Below are 19,189 nucleotides of genomic sequence, written 5' to 3' on the forward strand. Positions count from 1 at the left end.
AACTGAGGCTCATGAGCTGCGAGCGAGGGCTTGCTTGTGTGCTGTGAGATTCTAACTGAACACACAGAAGTGACCACGTTGTGGTGTGGGAAAAGACTACGACACGAAAACGCCGGATGGGAAGGCTTTTGTCTCAAGGTTAACTGCTGACAAATGACAGCATTCCTGGAAGTCTTATGCATCCATGAGGTGAAGGGAGGCAGAAAGAGCTGAGCTGTGCTTTGAGACCAAGATCCTGACGCCAGAGAGCTTGGAACCATTTGCTCTTGTCTGTTTGATTTTGGTTTTGTTTCCATTTAAAAGTCCTCAACGTCTAATGTGATTTTTCTTTTGTAGAATGCCAGGCATTCTAATAAATTAATACCAACAAGTGTTCCAAAGTAATTTTCCCCTCTAAAACTCGTTAAGGGAAACCCGCCTCCTCCCCTCTTCCACCCCACTGTTTTCCTCTCCTTGAAATGTCAAGTACACAGATGTAAATGTCAACAGCATCAGCAGGCCCAACCCAAGGGATCGCTACCCACAAGCAGGGACACGGAAGGACTCTTGCCCAGATATTTTTGAGGTCTGCCTTCCCTCAGCCCTGGCAGCAGTTACCCCTCCCCCTCCTGTACTGGTCATAGGACTAGTGGGCTGACTTCTGCCTCTCGCCGCCCCACCCCCCAAAGGATGAGGGAAAAAACCCCACAGGGCAGGTCCAGCCCCTTACCATCCACAGGCTTGACCTCGGTGGTGGGCGGCTGCCCCTCCTGGGTCCCCATGCTGCTGTTCTCTTTGATACTCTCGATTTCCCGCCAGAACTCCTCCATGGACGCGCTGCTGTCTACGGAGGCTTGAGAGTTGGAGCAACTGAAGGCATGGGGAGGCAGGGACTCGTTGGAGAGCATCCTGTTAATTCTTCGGCAGCGAGGGATGGATTTTCTGAGGAAAGAGCAACAGCTGAATGAAACTGGGCACCTGTGAAAAGTCACAAAATCTTGGAATCTCTGTAGAAAGTCAACAGAGAACAGACGGTTCCTCCGCAGGGACGGGCTTGATGAAATGAACACCACTCGTCAGGGTCGGCCCGTCCTTCATAATGAGTCTGTGTAGTGTGTAGTGATCATTAACATGATTTTAAAATTCAATTAAAAAAATAAGTTTCATACATAAAATGGGGAGTTACATCGGTCAGGAATGTGTACAATGAAAGCTTATAAAGTGCTTCAGATGATGGCAAAGAGAAGTAGAGTCAGAGAGGTAGAGTCAGCTGCTCCTACTCATTAGGGTATTTACCGAGGGAAAAATATAAGGTAAGGAAGGAGTGCTGGCAGGGTTTTGAGAGACTGGAACCTTTGTGTACACAACTGATGGAAAATGTCAGGCGGCTCAGCCTCTCTGAGAAAAAGGGCCATGGTCCCTTAAAAGTAATTTTTAGATGCTATATTACCATATTACCCAACAATTCCACTCCTGGAATATACCTCAAAATAACTGAAAACTGGTCCTCAAAGGGGCATCTGTCTGTGGGCAAATGGATAAAGTCATGGAGGCATGTGGAGCAGAGCATCGCAGAGGATGCGGCTCAATGGCAGAGCATTTATCTAGCGTGTGTGAGGCTCTGGGCTCAATACCCAGCAGTGGGCAGCATAAGAGAAAGGGGCCAACATGGTGGCGCACACCTTTAATCCCAGCACTCAGGAAGCACAGGCAGGTGGATCGCTGTGAGTTCACGGCCATCCTGGTCTACAAAGCGAGTCCAGAACAGCCAAGGCTACACAGAGAAACCCTGTCTTGAGGGGGGAAAAAAAGCTTCAACACGCACAAAACTTCAAGGTACTGTGTTAAGTGCAATGAGCTAGTCGCAATGGGACACAAAGGATAATGTGTGGTTCCAAATATGCAGCATGAGGGTGCAGTGGTCAGATTCACAGAGTGGTTGCTGGGAGAAGGGAGTGGGCAGTTAGTGAGACAGGGTTCCAGTTCTGAAATGTGCAAAGAAATCCATGACGGTGATGGAGGCATGTTAGGACTGTATTTAATGACGTTGGACTACGCTTATGAATGCTTAAGATGGTAAGTGTTACAGCTATTTCTCACTTTTTTAAAAACAAAAAAATCCATTTATAATAACTTTATAGGTTAGCTGATGAGACGGTAAGGTAGTAAACAAAAATAACTTGTAACAATAAATAGGGAGACCCATGTTAGGATGAGGTTGTGGGCAAGGAGCCAGAACACAGAGAATGTTGGTAAAAACAAAGAGAAGACACGCGCGCGCGCACACACACACACACACACACACACACACACACACTAAATGTGGGTCCAATGGCTGAGCAGGGTAGTTGCCTCCTCCCACTGTGTGGGTCCAATTCCTGAGCAGGGCGGTGTGGCTCCGCCCACTAAGTGTGGGTCCAATGACTGAGCAGGGCAGTGTGGCTCCTCCCATGGTCACTCACTGCCAGGCAGTTGTCCCTCCAGTGTAAGAGCTAAGGTCAAGCACTAAGTGGCTTCATGGGGCTGGCTGCACATGTAAAACATCCAGAACACGAAAACAGTCGAAGGAAGCTTGCTTTAAAAATAGATACAGTAAGCTCCAGGGGCGCCAAAATGTCACCTAAGAGATTCTGGTGAATTACACAAAATAAACTTTGATATGTAACTGACAAATTCTTACATTTCTTGGCAGCAGATTGTTTATCAGAAACACCTTTATCCCCAACCCTGAAGCCTTAAGTTCTTTCTTTACTCAACAAAATCCTGTGTTCTTATTTGCTACAGTTTGGATCTGAAAGCATCCCTAAAAGCCCTTGTGTTGTTGGTCCATGCCTCAGCTGGCTGCTAATAAGACGTCATGGCTGTCACGGGGAGAAAACTCATGAAGGGGAGATTGTCAACATGACTTCTCAGGTTGGCTTCCTAGCTATCATGTGTGAACAGACCTCATATTCACACACACACACACACACACACACACACACACACGCATATATGCATACATACATACCTCACAGACACATGCACACGCAGATACACACACATGCACACACACACACACACACACACACACACACACACTACACATGACTACATACATACCACACAGCTACAGACACATATGCACACACACATGCACACTCACAGGGCACACACCATAATGGAAAGCAAAGGCTTAGTAGTGTCCAACTCTGGGTGTTAAGCTCACAGGACAGCTGCATTTGATAAGCAGGGGAGGAGTGGGCTGCCACCTAGCTCAGCCATGGCCTGCGGCATCAGCAAAGCTCACTAGTGCACACGCATGAGGCTGCCACAAGAGACGTAGGGACGCTGCTCTAACAGGACCAAACATCTTATCTCATCATATTTTCTAGACTTTAGTCAGCTTTAAAGGAAAATTACTTTCTGCGTCTGTGATCCTTTTCTGGGGCTCGACCACAAATAGTTTAGCTCTGACATTAACTGGCAGCAGAAAAATTTACTTTTTAAAACTCAAGACACTTTAGAAGAAAAATATGAAATACTCAGCTCTAAAAATGTATTGTGTAATAAAAGAAGAATTTTAGGCATCCTCGTTTGATAATTTGGTGATAAATTATTCTGTGAATTCCTTACACTTGGGAAAGGCAGACCCATTTGTGCAGCTGAGACTCCTGTGGGATCAACAGGCTAGCAAGACACGCTAGCAGGACACACTAGCAGGACTCGCTAGCAGCGCAGCCGTTGCTCCCCACTAAGGGCTAGAGACCCACGTGTGATCACCGTGCTCGCAGGGAGTTCAGTGCTCCCCCTAAGGATCTGAGATGTGATCATCAGGCTATGAAGGAAGTAGTGTTCCCCACTAAGACTTTAATGGTTGTGTTTTCCTTTAGTAACAAGATTAATTCTGAATGCCACTAACAAATTCACAAAGTACTAGTAAATCAACGCAGGTTTCTTCTAAGGCTGAAACTAACACTATTACCCGCAGTCCACTCTCTCCCAGGTATCCTGTTCAGAGAAAAGCATATGGCTATCCAAAAAGTTGTATAATCATGGATTCTGTAGTTTAGTTTCATTAAAAAAAAAAAAAAGAATGTCCAGGCATGGGAGGATGGCCTAATAGAGGATCTCAGCACAGCATGAGTAGACTTTGGGTTTAATAGGTAGCACTTGACCCTATGATAATTATATAATACAAAATGCAGGCTCTTTCCCTATTCCAACTATACCAGTATCACTGAATATATCAATTTTTTAAATGTTTAATTATTAATTATTTTATATGTGTGGGTATTTCTGCCTACATGCATGGTGTCCCCAGAGACCAGAAGAGGTGACTGGTTCCCCTGGGACTAGAGTCACAGATGGTTGTGACCACCATGGGGGTGCTGGGAATTGAACCTGGGTCCTCTGCAAGAGCAGCCAGGGCTCCTAGGCACTGAGTCATCTCCTCGGTTCTACCTAACATTTTTTGTTTTCCCTACTCGAAAAATACGCCATAAACATTTTTTTTTTGCATGCTATGTCAATGGCTGCAGGCAACAGGAAAATTCACCTCGGAATCTAAGCAGTCATGGAAGTGTACACAAGAATTGAAAACAATTGAAATCGCATACTTGGGAAAACAACAAGAAAGCCACAGGGAAGATAAGCTCAGGGGCTAGAGACCATTATCTGGGGTACAGTAGAGCTCCCCACTCTTTAGAAGGATTCCTTAATGGAATCTCAAGCAGACCTTGAGGAAACTCGGCTAGCAGTAGGGACAACAACAGGTGTGTGACACTGGCCTCGAACAGCTGACTAAGAGAGTCATCCAAGGAATCCATTAGCCACAGTGGGCAGCGATTATTTTTGGCCAAGAAGTTCAGAGAGCACCCTTGGGACAAACAGCCTTGGAAGAGCTTTTGTGGGAAGGGATTCAGACAGTTGGCCCTCATCCTGGGTGGGAGCAGACCACAAACTCCCCTCGTGACGCACTGCGTAGTGCTGTCCCCCAGGCCCACTCGGCAGTGGGGTGAGCGAGCGTGGTCCACAGCTTCATACCTCACCATATTAGGGCAGAATCATGCTTAAGTTTCGTCAGATGTTTGTATTTTGTTTCTTTTAGACCAAAAACAATGCCAGGAAAATCTTACACAAAAACCAGAACGTAAATTGTGTCACATAGCAACTTTAGCTAGGAAAACACTGCTAGGCTAGAAGTGGATCTTAAAGGTATGCGAATAGCTATATATTCAAAATAAAATTAGAACTGGGAGGATTTTATTCTCCACTCTGTCACCTGCTGTCTTTCTATTCACGTCTGTATTATTTGCTGACAGTCACTACGGCTGTACACATTTCTACTAGCCATGCATAGTGGCATTTCCCCCTCCCCAACACATACTGCCTCAGTTTCCCCCTCCCCAACACATACTGCCTCAGTTCCCCTTCCCCAGCATATACTGCCTGTTTCCCCCTCCCCAGAAAATCCGGCCTCAGTTTCCCCCTCCTCAGCATATACTGCCTGTTTCCTCCTCCCCAACACATACTGCCTCAGTTTCCCCCTCTCCCTCCAACCTTCATGTTCTTATGCATGGCTTCTTTGCATTATTGTTGCCTTAAAATAGTCAGTGTTTTCTTCAACTTAGTCCTTTTATTTATCCTTTCTTGTGCTGGCAATTCTTTTTTGCATATTCGTCTATCCACAGGGGATCGGGTCAGCTTTGAGCAATTCCTCTATGCTTTCTGATTCCGTGATGCGTTCTAGGCAAATTAACTCACTCTTCTTCTCTGAATGTCTCCGTTTACTTTCTTTAAACGTATGATTATTATTGTGTACATGTATATGGACTGTGTGTGTGTGGTTGTGCATGCCCCAGCATGCATGCTGAGGTCTTTTCTGGAGTTGATTTCTCTCCTCTCCCCTTTACCTGGGCTCCTGGCATTGAACTCAGGTCATCAGCTTGCACCGTGGGTGCCGTTACCCATTGATGCATCTTGTTTTAATTTTTGACAAGTATTTTACTCAGTATAGAATGCTGATGGGATTTTGTGGGTTATATTGTTTAAAACCTTTTAAGGGAACCGCTCCCTTATCTGTGGACTTCACCAGCTTTGGTGAAGACCCAGTGAGGATACTTAACAACACACAAATCTTTTGTACATAGTGTTCTTCTGGCTGCCCTGTGTGTTTGTGTGCACAAGTGCGTGCTCACATGTTTGTGTATGCTCGCGTGTAGAGGCTAGAAATGGACGCCAAATGACTTCCTCTACTACTCTATACTATAATATTTGTTTTCATTTATTTAGGATGAGTGTTGGTGCGGGTATGTGCAGACTAGGGCATAAATATGAAGGTCGGGGAACGACCCCGGGTGCTGGGGAATGTGCCTATGCCTCATCTGAGGCAGGGTCCCTCCTTTTTTGTTGCACATGCCAGGCTCCCCAGCCTTCGAGCTCTGGAGAATTCTCCTGCCTCTGCCTCCCATCTCAATATGGGGACACCAGGGTAACAACACATACCACTGCACTGGGGCTTGTTTGATTGTTTATTCTGCAGGACTCTGTCTTCTCTCTGAATGGCACAACTGTTAGGCTATTTTATGTTACCCCTAATTTCCTTCGTGATTTTCTTTGCTTTATGCCCCCAGCTCTTTCTCTGTGCTTACATAAGGAATTACTCTTCTCTAGTCTTTTTTTCCCTTATTCTTCTCTGTCTAATCTGTTGTTAGATTTGTCCAACAAATGCTCCAATTTACCTCTTACCTTTCAGATAAAAGCATCCTACTGCCTCTTTTCTAAGGATTCTACTCTTTGTTAACGTTACCCACAATTTCACTTTCTAACATGTTTATCATTTTTATTTGGGAATTGCTGTGGCTTAGTAAGAGCCAGCCATCTGTGTGTTGACATGCTGCTAACACAGACTGAAAACAGTCAGCTCTGACAGCCATTCTAAGGCTATCGATAAAGACTGACTAAAGCTCCCCAGGAAGCTGGAGGAGAAGAGGCTGTCCCCTGCAGAAGCATCCCACTTCTCTCCAGAGCTGGAGTGAGGGAAGATTCCTGAAGTGCCGTCAAGGGTTGAGCTGAGTCCAGGACAAGTTGAATTTTCTGGTTTTTTAAAAATTAAATTTATTTTTAATTTATTCACTTTACATCCTGACTGTAGCCCCCTACCTCATCTCCTCCAGGTCCCACCCTCCTCCCTCTGCCTCCCCTGCTTCCCCTGTTCCTTAGTGCTCAGAAAGGGGAGCCCTCCTCCCCTAACATCTGATCCCAGCCTATCAAGTCTCATCAGGACTGTCTGCATCCTCTTCCTCTGGGGGCTGGCATGGCTGCCCCACCAGGGGTAAGTGATCAATGAGCGGGCAACAGGGTCCATGTGGGAGGCCTCTACTTCCCATATTACGGGACCCCACATGGAGATTGTCCTGCCTATCATCTGAGCAGGGGGTCTAGGTCCTCTCCATGCATGGACCTTACTTGATGCATCAGTCTCTGCAGGGCCCCTGGGACCAGGTGTGTTGGGCCTGTTGGTCTCCTTGTGGAGCTGCGGTCCCCTCCAGGTCCTTCTCTTCCTCAACTCTTCCATAAGATTCACTGCAACCTGCTGGGAGTATCAGCATCTGCTTTGATTCTCTGGTTTCAAATGCATAAAGGGGAAACTTGTGGGCAGGGCAGGCTTCTCTTCCCCAGAGGAATTTAAGTCTCTTTCCTCTTCCCTCTCCCCCCCTCTCCCCCTCTCCCTCCCTCCCTGTTTCTCCCCCCCCCCCTTTCTAGTTTGGCCTTAGCCTCTTCTGTTGCTGAGGTGTCAGTGAAATTACCCATGGAGAAAACTGTCAAGAGAAAACTAGATCCGCAGAGACAACAATCTGTTGCAATAGGGCAGGCAGCCAGCACAGCGTCAACGCTGTCCCGTGGTCCCTGTAAGGTCCCTTGACTTAAAGCAGAGGTGACTTTCTGTCTAGTAGGACAGACTCCAAGGACACATGACAGGAAGGGCAGTGACCACTGGGTTTGGCTCACATAGGAAGAATGTCTCCCGCCTTGGAACGCGGCTCCCCATGCCTTCGTGTCCGCTGCTTTCCAGCACCTCACAGGTTATAACTGTTCATGCACGGTGTGCACTGTTCTACCAACTCCAAACTCACTTGTAGAGTAAAAATTTTTAAAGAGGACTTTAAAACTATTTTCACTATATAATACTCTGTGAGCTTTTACGTTCTCTCGTTTTACGGCATATTTTTCTATAGGACGATTTCATCTCACACACATCATTTGATCTTGACGTCAGCCTCTGCCAGGCCCAGTGTGACACACCTCACTACAAGATGAGGGAGTTACCAGGAGCCAGGTGTAATATGGAGATGCCTGCTGCAGTTACAATGAATGGGAATTCTTCTGTGGACTTCAAGGCCAGCGAGTCCCAGGTCCCATCACTCTCGACCCTGACACCAGATGCACTGATGTTCCTTAGCTTCTCTGGAAAGCCACGCTCGCTCTTCCCAGAGGACACACGCTCTCCCAGCTCCTTTCTGCCTGTCTCTGTTACCTCCACGGTGTCTGGCAGAGTGTAGAGACTCAGAAATCCCGAGAGCGGATGAGTAATGACAAAGGAGCGGGGTATCAGCTCAAGCCTTTGCATTCTCGTCCAAGCGGTCCCTGAGAGCACGATTTCTTAGTTCCCGAAGTCCCCTGAGATAACTGGGTATCTGCATGCGGCAACTCGCATTCCCGTGTCAAAGAATGAACGCCATATAGTGACTTAGGGGAGGGCACTAAGGCGGCTTTGAATGCAGGCTTGTTGGCCTCTGAGCTCTGCAACCTGGATTGAACTTTGGAATCACGGTGCTCTTCCTTTCCTCATCTGTGAGACGGGCGTATTAAGCACACAGTCTCTATGGAGTCGTTGTAAGGATTACGTGAAGTCAGGAGAAAGATTAGGTGAGCCGTCCAGACAGTGCACGCATGCGCACACTTGCGGTAATCATCACAGTGCCGTAACTTGCTAGCATGCTTGGAGCTGCATCTCGGGAGGAGGCTACAGCGCTGAAATGCCACACTGCTCTGACACATCGCTAGGAACCCAACTACCAAGACTGCCTTCGTCAGAGTTCCATAGTGCCCTGAGTTTGGTCCCCAATTTACTAAGGACAGACCTGGCCCCCTGACCCATTTCTGGCCCAAATCACGTAAGATTAGTCCTCTCCTGGTCTGGTTGAAATGTGCTATTATTCCGACATGGAGGCTACCCGCTTTCTCTCCCGCCTTCTTCCTTCTTGGGATAAGGACAGGAAGGCCAGCGCTTCAGCAGCCATCTCAGCACTAAGAGAGGAAGCTTAGACATTTTAGTGGCTGTCGCTGACACAGAACAGCAGATGTTTCTGGTCTGTGGACTTCCAAAAATGTGATGGGGGACGGGGAGAAAACCCACTTATTTTTAAAATCTACTTTATTTTTGTTATTGTTATTTGTGGCCAAAATTCTTTCCAGCTGCTGTAATTGGAAACAACACTTGAATAAGCCATTTGGGATGTGGCAAGATGAGGCTCACACTGCGCATACCCCAGCAGTAACGGCCTGGATGCTAAGCAAAGAGAGCTGCGGCTGTGTTCCCAGGTGGAAGGGCCGCCCTGCTGCTGGCCTTACCTTGGTCTGGGCTTGACCTGTAGAGTCCCGAGTCAACGCTCATCCCTAAGTGGACAGGAACCTCCTGCTCCACATTGGCCCAGACCAAGCAACTCCCCTGTTTTCAGAAGATGGAACCATAATCACGCATCTGTCTTCCCCTTCCTAAGGAAAATGAAAAGCGAGTGCAGCCGGGGCCTGTTGAGGGGTCTTAGAATGACACAGGAGCAGCACAATGTGGCCGTCTGAGGACGGCACCTGGAACGCCATTCCCAGCAGGGTCGTGGTAGGGCAGTGCTGGTGTCTGGGACAGAGCCTGGGCACAGCCTCAAACATAGTGTTTACCCTCTGGCCTTCCTCAGGAGGCTATGCAGATAAAGTATTCATGTATCTATAAATTCATACAGATAGCTCTCAACTTCTGGTGCCTCCATTTAATGATGTTTTGACTTCGCTATGGTACAGACACAAGGTGCCATCAGTGAGCCAGGCATGATGGTGCAGGAAGCCTTAGCAGTCGGAAGGAAGGCCAATGGTTCCCCACCTGTTCAGTGAAGTCATCTAAACCAGGGCCAGGCTAAGGTGCCTGCTTTGCAGCTAAGTAAGCCACCCAGTGTGAACCCTTTCTGTTCCACCCAGGTTCACACTAATGTGCAGTTTGTACGCTTGGCGTATGTATTGACTCTGGTGAAGCTCACTCAATCTCACAAGCGACTCTTGTCACACTGTCTTCTAGGACAAATTAACGCTCTATGCAGGGAACCACTGGTGACACAAGTTCATTTTCTGCAAGGCTACACTTTTTCTTATCCAATTAAGAGACACTCAGGAAAGAACCTATAAAACAGGATGTGGGTACAAAGGAGCCTTCTCTTCCCCTTGAGTCCGTCCCTCACCTTCAATGGTATCTGAGTCTTCCTCATCAGCGTTTTCGCTTCTGAAATTACACTGCACTCTGTTCATCTAGATACGTACTTTTTAAAAAGATTACCTTTTACCGTAAAGTTTTATTTCTTATAATTTTTAGGGGTGTGTGTGTGTCATATCTGCCACATGTGGCAACATGTGTCCAGGTATGGATGAGAGCCAGAAGACTGTGTTTATCCTGTGGAGATGGAGTTACAGACAGCTGAGAGCAGCCCCACATGGGTTCCGGGAACCAAACTTGGTCCCTCTGGACAAGTGGTCATAAGCCTATAGGCTGTGACCCCTTGGGGGGGGGGGTTAGGGTCAGACGTTTACATTATGATTCATAACAGTACCAAAGTTACAGTTATGAAGTATCAAAGAAATGATTTGGTGGTTGGGGGTCACCACAACATGAAGAAGTGTATTAAAGGGTCACAGTGTTAGGAAAGCTGAGGACCACTGGTCTTGACAGTCAGTATGCACTGTTTACTGCTGAGCCATCTCTCCAGTCCTGCTTTTTAGTTCAAATGTAAGTCACGTGTTTTCTATATGGGGTTGAAGCAAGTTGTGGTGTACATTTTTATTATGTGGTTTTGTGGGGCCTGGTGCAGCCATCACCAATGACTTTTGAAGTCATTTTGGTAGCAGTCAAGGGTTTGTCTCAATTTTCAAGCCCCCTGTTTGTCTCTGTGGCACTGGGATGTGTTTAGGGAAACACAGACACTTTTAATACACATGTGGTCTATACTTACAACCATCAACACCACTATTAATGCTCAGTGACTTGTGAAAAGGTTGTGCCCTAGTTTTTTTGTTTGTTTGTTTTTGTTTTTGTTTTGTTTTGCTTAGTTTTCCCCCCCTGTGTGTCTGTTGCTCTGGTTCAGCTCCAGAAACTCGATCATGACAGGACCACATCACAAGCAAGCTCACCAGGACCAGGATGTAGCGTCTTGTCTCTGCCTGTACAGAGATGACCACTCTGCTCTCTGATCCATCTAGGCAGACTTTCCCAGAGAGGGAACTGTCATCTCCCACTGGAAACTCACACCAGCTCAGTTTAAAACTAGGTGATTCACAAGAGCGCACTTAACCCCAGCACCAACGGAGTGACCTCTATAGTGCCAACAGCTCAGCCTTTCCTCGTTCATAGCATCCTTTTTCCATGCACAGACTCACTCCAGGATAGTTTTATTTCCGAATTGTCTCTGGGATCACAGGCATCTGGATTCCACTTGTTTTCTTTGGCTAATTTAGAGACAGTTTATCCCTGACACACGCACTGCCTGAAGCGGGAGCACACCATAAGCAGGGTTCCTGACCAAACCGTAATCCTAGACTCAGAGGGAGGAAAGGAAACTCCAGGAGATTTCACGTGAGCCAGAACATTTTATAGATAAGAAAAAAGATGCCCTTGTAGGGCAAAAAGCAAGTTTGAGGTTGCAGGATTATGCTTTGAGAAATGCTGCCACCGAGGGTCTCCTGGTGACAGGCTCTACTGTTTCCCCTGACTGACTGCCTCCTGGCCCACTTGTATTTACAGTTGGCATCCATTTTCCTGAAAAACTAATTTCCCATCGGCACATTAGGGATGGTCTCCTTTGTTCCCTTAGCTTGTTTCTGAAAAAGCTCACGACAAAATGAAGTTACATTTTGATCATAAGACAATGAGAGTTATGTCCTCCATCAAATTTTATGATAAGGAGAGACTAGACATACATACTAAAAACCTGTGGTGGTTTGAATGAGCAATGTCCCACAGAGGTTCGTGCTTTTGAACACTTGGGCCCCAGATGGTGGCGCTGTAGGGAAGGTTGCAGACCCTGTAGAAGGTGGAGCCTTCCTAGAGAAGGATGTAGTCACCGCAGGTGGCTTTGAGGTTCTATTGCTTCACCCTGTTTGCTCTTTCCCCTTCCTACTTTCTGTGTTCAGATGAAAGGGCGTGACTAGTGGGCTCTGCACCTGCACCATCCCCGCCATGATGCACTGGACTCCTACTTGAGCCAAAGTAAACCCTTTCTCCCCTCGGTTGCTTTCCTCAGTGTGTGTAACCAGAGGAATGAACAAGTAACTAATACAGGGTCATGTAAGATAAATGAAACTTAAAATGAAATTTTACATAATTACTTAACTTATTTTTTTTAATTAATAAGATTTTTATTAAAGAAGAACAAGCTTTGGCTCTGACAAGTAATCTAATGTTTCGGCACAGTAGCAGGCCAAATGCCCTAGACATGTAAGATGCACATAAACCCTAAAGAGCACTAAAACATTTAAAAACAATGTTTGTGTGTCTGATCTCAAAGGGACAAACTCGTGGTAGTCCCTGCAGACAGTAACGACGTGAAACTCTCTTGTTAATGATAATGACAGCGACACAACTGAGGGACCTGGGAAGTCACTCCCCTTTCACCTTCTCCAGTTCACTCAGAATATCAAGGAGATGGATGAACCCCACTCATATCTACAGCAAATCAGGGGGCATTTCACATTAGGGTTCTGTTTTAAATTTTATTTTATTAATTTATTCATATTACATCTCAATGGTTATCCCATCCCTTGTATCTTCCCATTCTTCCTTCCCTCCCATTTTCCCCTTACTCCCCTCCCCTATGACTGTGACTGAGGGGGACTTCCTCCCCCTGTATATGCTCATAGGGTATCAAGTCTCTTCTTGGTAGCCTGCTATCCTTCCTCTGAGTGCCACCAGGTCTCCCCATTCAGGGGACATGGTCAAATATGGGGCACCAGAGTACATGTGAAAGTCAGACTCCACGCTCCACTCAACTGTGGAGAATGTCCTGTCCATTGGCTAGATCTGGGTAGGGGTTTAAAGTTTACCGCCTGTATTGTCCTTGGCTGGTGCTTTAGTTTGAGCAGGAACCCTGGGCCCAAATCTGCCTATCATAATGTTCTACTTGTAGGTTTCTAGGACCCTCCTTCATTGCTGGTGGGAATGCAAACTAGTACAGCCACTTTGGAAATCTATCTGGTGCTATTCAGAAAACTGGGAATAGGGCTTCCTCAAGACCCAGCTATTCCACTCCTTAGAATATACCCAGAAGATGCTCCAGCACACAAGAAAATTTGCTCAACCATGTCCATAGCAGCCTTATTCATAATAGCCAGATCATGGAAACAGCCTAAGTGTCCCTCAGTAGAAAAATGGATAAAGAAACTGTGGTACGTTCACCCTATGGAGTACTACTCAGCTATTAAAAACAAGGAATTCCCAAAATTTGTGGACAAATGGATTGAACTAGAAATGATCCTAAGTGAGTTAATCCCGAAACAGAAAGAGTCAAATGGTTTATACTCACTTATATCTGCACACTAGCCCAAGGGGCATGTCCCATGAAAGTCTTCACTTACCAGGAAACTGGGACAGAGGGGAGGACATTCTATTGGGACTCTAGATGACACATTAGGGTTCTCATAACGTCTCTTGAAGGAGATGGATGAATCCCACTCATATCTACAGCAAACCACGGGGGCACTTCACATTAAGGTTCTTATAACGCCTCTTGGGGCAGGATGAAGGAAGCCACAGGCCAGCACACTCAACACCTATGGTTGATGGGAGACTTTGCAAAGCAAAGGGCTCTGAGTTCAGAAGACAGTGGCATCAATAATTTCATGCTGGCTGACACTGAGCACACTGGGGGCTCGTGTCTCCAGAATCCCCTAGGCGCCTCCACAGGCCAGGATGGGCAGCTTTGGTGGTTTAGTATCTAATTCCTGGCAGCAGACAGGAAACTCTAAATCCCCAGTCGATAATAGGTCGTGTCACGGAGGACAAGAGTTACTTCTTCCCTGACATCTCTGCTGACGCCTTTTCTGTCCAGGAGAAGTAACCCATCCCTGGAAGCTTCCTTCCTCCACGGCCCCCTGCCCACTCATTTTCTACAGTGTCCCCGTCGTTCACTGCCACTGGCAGGAATTCCTTGTGAGAATCAACGACTTCCGAATGGACTCTGCGTGACCAATCCACTGAGCTTCTTACACTTTTAAAAACAAACGATTAAAGGAGTTAGATTTCACACTTCATTGCGTCTACTTTCAATTATATGTGACAATGGCTGCCATTCAATAGCATGACATTGATGAACGATCCAGAAATATTGCAAGGCTTGCTCTTTCTGCTTTCATTCTCCTGTACAACTCTTAGAATAAAACACATTAGATACGTAATACGGCATCCTACAGAACCCTTGCTTGCTCACACAACACCTTTGCTGTTTTGGATCCTTGAAAGCATGGTAGGTTTTATTTATTTATATATTTATCTATTTGTTTATTTATTGTTTGTGTGTTTTGTGGTGTGTGTGTGTGTGTGTGTGTGTGTGTGTGTGTGTGTGTGTGTGTGTGTTTTGTGGTGTGTGTGTGGAACCGGAAGAGGGCACTGGATCCCTGGCGTCACTTATGGCTACCCTTCTCTCTGGGACTATAACGTGTGGCCAGGAGAACAAGGATGACCCTCAGACCCCTCTGGCCTCTCATACACTAGACAACCCACACACTGCTACATACGGACCCTGAGTTCTGCTAAACAAATCACTTGGACCAGAGCAGTCGCATACGCCTATAACTGAAGCGTTCCAGAGCCAGAGGGAGAAAGACAGCATGCTCAGCCACAGCCTAGACTCCAACATGAGAACTCATCTTCATAAAACATACAAATGACCGATCATTTCCATTCAGTTTTATTGCAGAATTCCAGCAAAAAAAAATTCAACATCATATGCCTTGTGGGGAAAACCAGTGCTAGTCTTCATATTCAGTAAATATACTCATATTACTAACTCATTGATTCAAAATCAATAATCATTGGAAAATCTGGATTAGTTATGTCTATCTGAGTAGCCCTTTGAGAAGTTAGCTCTTTCGCTAATTCTTTAAAATTTTTTGTTATCTCAGAGGCTTCAGAGATGAGTCAGTGTACTGCTCTTGCAGAGGACCCCTGTCATGGCAGGTCCCAGACACCTTAACCAGCACCTGCACTCACATACGGCAGATGTCTCTCCTCTCACTCCCTCTTTCCCTCTCCCTCTCTCCCCCTCTCACACACACACACATACACACATGCATGCACACGCATGCACACATACGTGTATGTGCACTTGATCTAAAATAAACCTTACAAATTTTTATTACCATGGATAGAAAAAATGTAACTTTCATAAAGGACATAAAATGTAACAGAAAAGAATAGATGCGCAGTGTTAAGAACTCTAGAAAAAAAGCTAAAGAGATGTTTCCAACTCACAGATACTCTTGAGCCCCTGGGACACAGGGAGATCAAGTTGGGTTCTTGTATTTGGCAGCCTATTTGGCCATAGTCCATGGAGACACAGCAGATGGCATCATCACAGTGGTCCCCAGCAAGCTCAGCCCAGCTCCCCTGTGCAGGGACAGCTCTGTGACATCAGCAGTGACAATGCTGCCTCAGTGATGGCTCCTGCCCTTCCCCTTCAGTCCTTTCTTCTCTCATCTCCCAAGTCAGCTTTTAGCAATGTTCGAGCCAACTGGGCTTCAAATGACTTATTCCGTTAGCCAATGCGCATTGGCTACAGCGACTCCTCAAGCTGGACCTGGCTGAAGCAGCAAGAAGAGTCGGAATCTAGGGACATCCCGAGGCACTGTGTGCTAGATATAAAAATTAAAGATTAAGGCGGATGATAGAATACAGAGTTATACAGAGTTTATTAGATGAGCATGGGGGGGGAGGGAGAAGGGGTAGCAGAGAGAGAGAGAGAGAGACAGAGAGACAGAGAGAGATAGAGAGAGTAGAGAGAGAGAGAGAGAGAGAGAGAGAGGAGAGAGAGAGAGAGAGAGGGAGAGAGAGGGAGAGAGAGAGAGAGAGAAAGAGAGAGAGAGAGAGAGAGAGAGAGAGAGAGAGAGAGAGAGAGTAGAGAGAGACAGAGTAGAAAGAGAGCCATGTGGAAGGTCTGTCCTTTTATATGGCCCTGCCCCATGGGCGGTAAGCAGTGACATCACAGGTAGGCAGACTGAAGCAGAATTCTAACACCTTGGACACTTTGACAGCACAGTTGGACTAAAATCTTTGTTTTATTTGACTCAGCTGCCTTAAAACTCTACTGAGTGGCTCTTATTATATACATTGCTTAAAAATCACTTCCTTGGGAACCTCTCGGTATATCCTTGAGCCCTGCTCACTGAAATGTCAATACAGAAAAGTTGAAGAGAATGCCCATCCTGTCCTCTGCCTTTCCCAGTTTCCTCAACACACTGCTCATCAGCCGGCACATTCCTTGCCACTCAGAGAAACTCCTATCTGTGAGTCGCATCTGGAGAGATGGACCTGTTTCCTACCACAAGAGTTCTGTCTGGGATGAGCAGCAGTTCTCTGTCTACCTTCTGAACCCCCCTTACTTAATAATGTCCCGCTGTCCTCACACTTCTGCCTTCTGCACAAGGGTCTCCCTGATGCAGGTGGGTCAGTGGTGACCTACATGCTGGTGCCCCCCACAGGGTACCCCCCCTCAGTTGCTCTATCAGTCGCCCCAGCACAGTCAGTGGCTACTTTGCAGTTTCAGGTTCCGGGCCTCACTCTCAGCCCTTGGATGCTGCAATGAGGCTTCATGACTATGGTCCATTGTTCCTGGGCCCACACCCTGAGAGAGGCCTGGCTGCCTTTGTTCCCAAGATCATTCCTGGGCTTGGGGTTCTTCCTCCCCCTCCTCTAGGACTTAACTAAGATTAATTCAGGGTGGCCAGAACAAAAGCAAAGTGCTGCACCCTCACCCGACTTTCCTCTAAATGTGAGTGGGTGGTGGAAAGTTTTGTTTTTAGTTTCAGATTTATTTATTCTATGTATATGAGTGTTTTGCCTGTACCTATGCATGTATGTGTATTCCATGCATGCCTGGTCCTGTAAAGGTCAGAGGAGGAAGTCAGGTCCCCTGGGACTACAGCTACTGATGAACGAGAGCTATCACCTAGATGGTGGGAACCAAGACAGGGTCCTCTGCAAGGACAAACGCTCTTACCCATGAGCCATCTCTCCAGCTCCATGGATGGCAATGTAAAACAGTTCTATCAGTGAATTTAATGGTATCCAATGAAGGCCAGCAAATAAATGAGTGAATGAATAAATAAATCTTTTATGTGAGCTTCTTAAATTGCAAGCAAAGATACAGGATGAGACAGTCTGTCTACTTAGCTCCCGATTTCCCAGCAAGCAGCTAGCTTAATAGTAGAAAAGAGGAAAAACAAAATGGCATTTCTGCCTAGTCTCTGTAGTCAGCTCGGGAATCTGAGCTGACTCTTAAGAGAAGGTGAACTGCAGACCAGGTGCGAAGAGATGGAATGTTCCAGAAGAATTTGCCGGCTACAGTGCAATGCTGGCAATGAAGCTAAGAGCTATTCCTTGGGTGCTTATGAGTGCTCATGAGGACTGGGTACACTTCTTAAGAGTGAGCCTCCAGCAATGTGGCTTTCTGCTTCAAGGCTATTTCTAGAATACAGAGCACAGAAGGGCATCCGACGATGCAGAGACCATATCTCGGGGAATTTAAACCAGCAAGAATTTGTGGCCAGAGCACTGCCAAGGGTGGAACAGCAAAGAGGATCAGCTTGGGATTGGCAGGTGGACTCGCTGAACTCTAGTGGGGCTGCATGAGAAAACAGCCTGGGAATAATAAAACTTGCTAGAGCTCTTAATGCAGGGCTGGAACATGCATGTGCACATGTGTGGATATTACAATATTGGTATATGTATATATGACTAGGAACATGCATGCACACATGTGTGGATATTATAATATTGGTATATGTATATATGGCTAGGAACATGCATGTACATGTGTGGATATTATAATTTGGTATATGTATATATGGCTAGGAACATGTGTGCACATGTGTGGATATCACAATATTGGTATGTATGTGTGTGATATGTATATATATACACACACACATATATATATATACATATATATAAACATATGGATGCACATGTTACCGTGTCAGTAGTATATACTACCATATAAGAGTACATATTTCCAAATTTCTGTACATATTACAATAATGATGTATACATTACCAAATGGCACATATATTACAATACTGGTGTATTGATGGCCACATTGGTGTACACATGACAATATGTCAGGTACTGCAGGCTTCTGCTTTCTTCCATGACTAAGATGTGAACGTCACACTGTAAAACGATGTGACCCAACACCCAGGACACACAGTGGGAACATGGGACTTCTCATGTATTATTAGTAAGGCATAATTTGCCTCAGCTGGAGTATGTTCTAAAACGTACCCACCCACCTCATTAAAAAATCCTTAATTATCCGTGAAAATACAGCTGTATACTCAGGAAATACTACAAAATCCAGCCCAGAAAGACCTGAAATCCCCACATTTCAACATCTACTACCAGACTGATGTACAGCAAGAAGAATATGAGACCTGCAGCCCAGGGAAGCCGGTCAGGAGGAGAGACGCGGCGCACGGGAGAGGCTGACGTGTTAGAAGAACCCAGAGCGCAGGAGAGGCTGATGGGTTAGAAAAACCAAGGGTAAAGGCCCAGATACCTGTGACTTAAAACACAGCACAAGCATAATAAGGAAAACACTAGAAATTATAAAGGATGGAATTCCCACACATAAACATGGATTACGAAATAGCACAAGTTCTGGGTGTAATTAACAAAGTCAGTGAACCTGAAGACACATCA

The 19,189-nt window shown here is 46.1% G+C and overlaps 1 protein-coding gene across 7 annotated transcripts in view; it reads right to left on the bottom strand.

Moving 5' to 3' along the window:
* ARHGAP28 (Rho GTPase activating protein 28) overlaps positions 1-19,189 on the bottom strand; it is a 167,840-nt gene that overhangs the window by 72,431 nt on the left and 76,220 nt on the right. For all 7 annotated transcript variants that reach the window (XM_084778158.1, XM_084778157.1, XM_084778156.1 and 4 more), the window contains exon 2: positions 710-921. In XM_084778158.1, coding sequence (XP_084634284.1) covers positions 710-921 — 212 coding nt within the window. The remainder of the gene's footprint in view (positions 1-709; positions 922-19,189) is intronic.

Source organism: Acomys minous (genome assembly GCF_964271855.1).
Source record: "Acomys minous genome assembly, chromosome: 4".
NCBI classification, from domain to species: Eukaryota; Metazoa; Chordata; class Mammalia; order Rodentia; family Muridae; genus Acomys; species Acomys minous.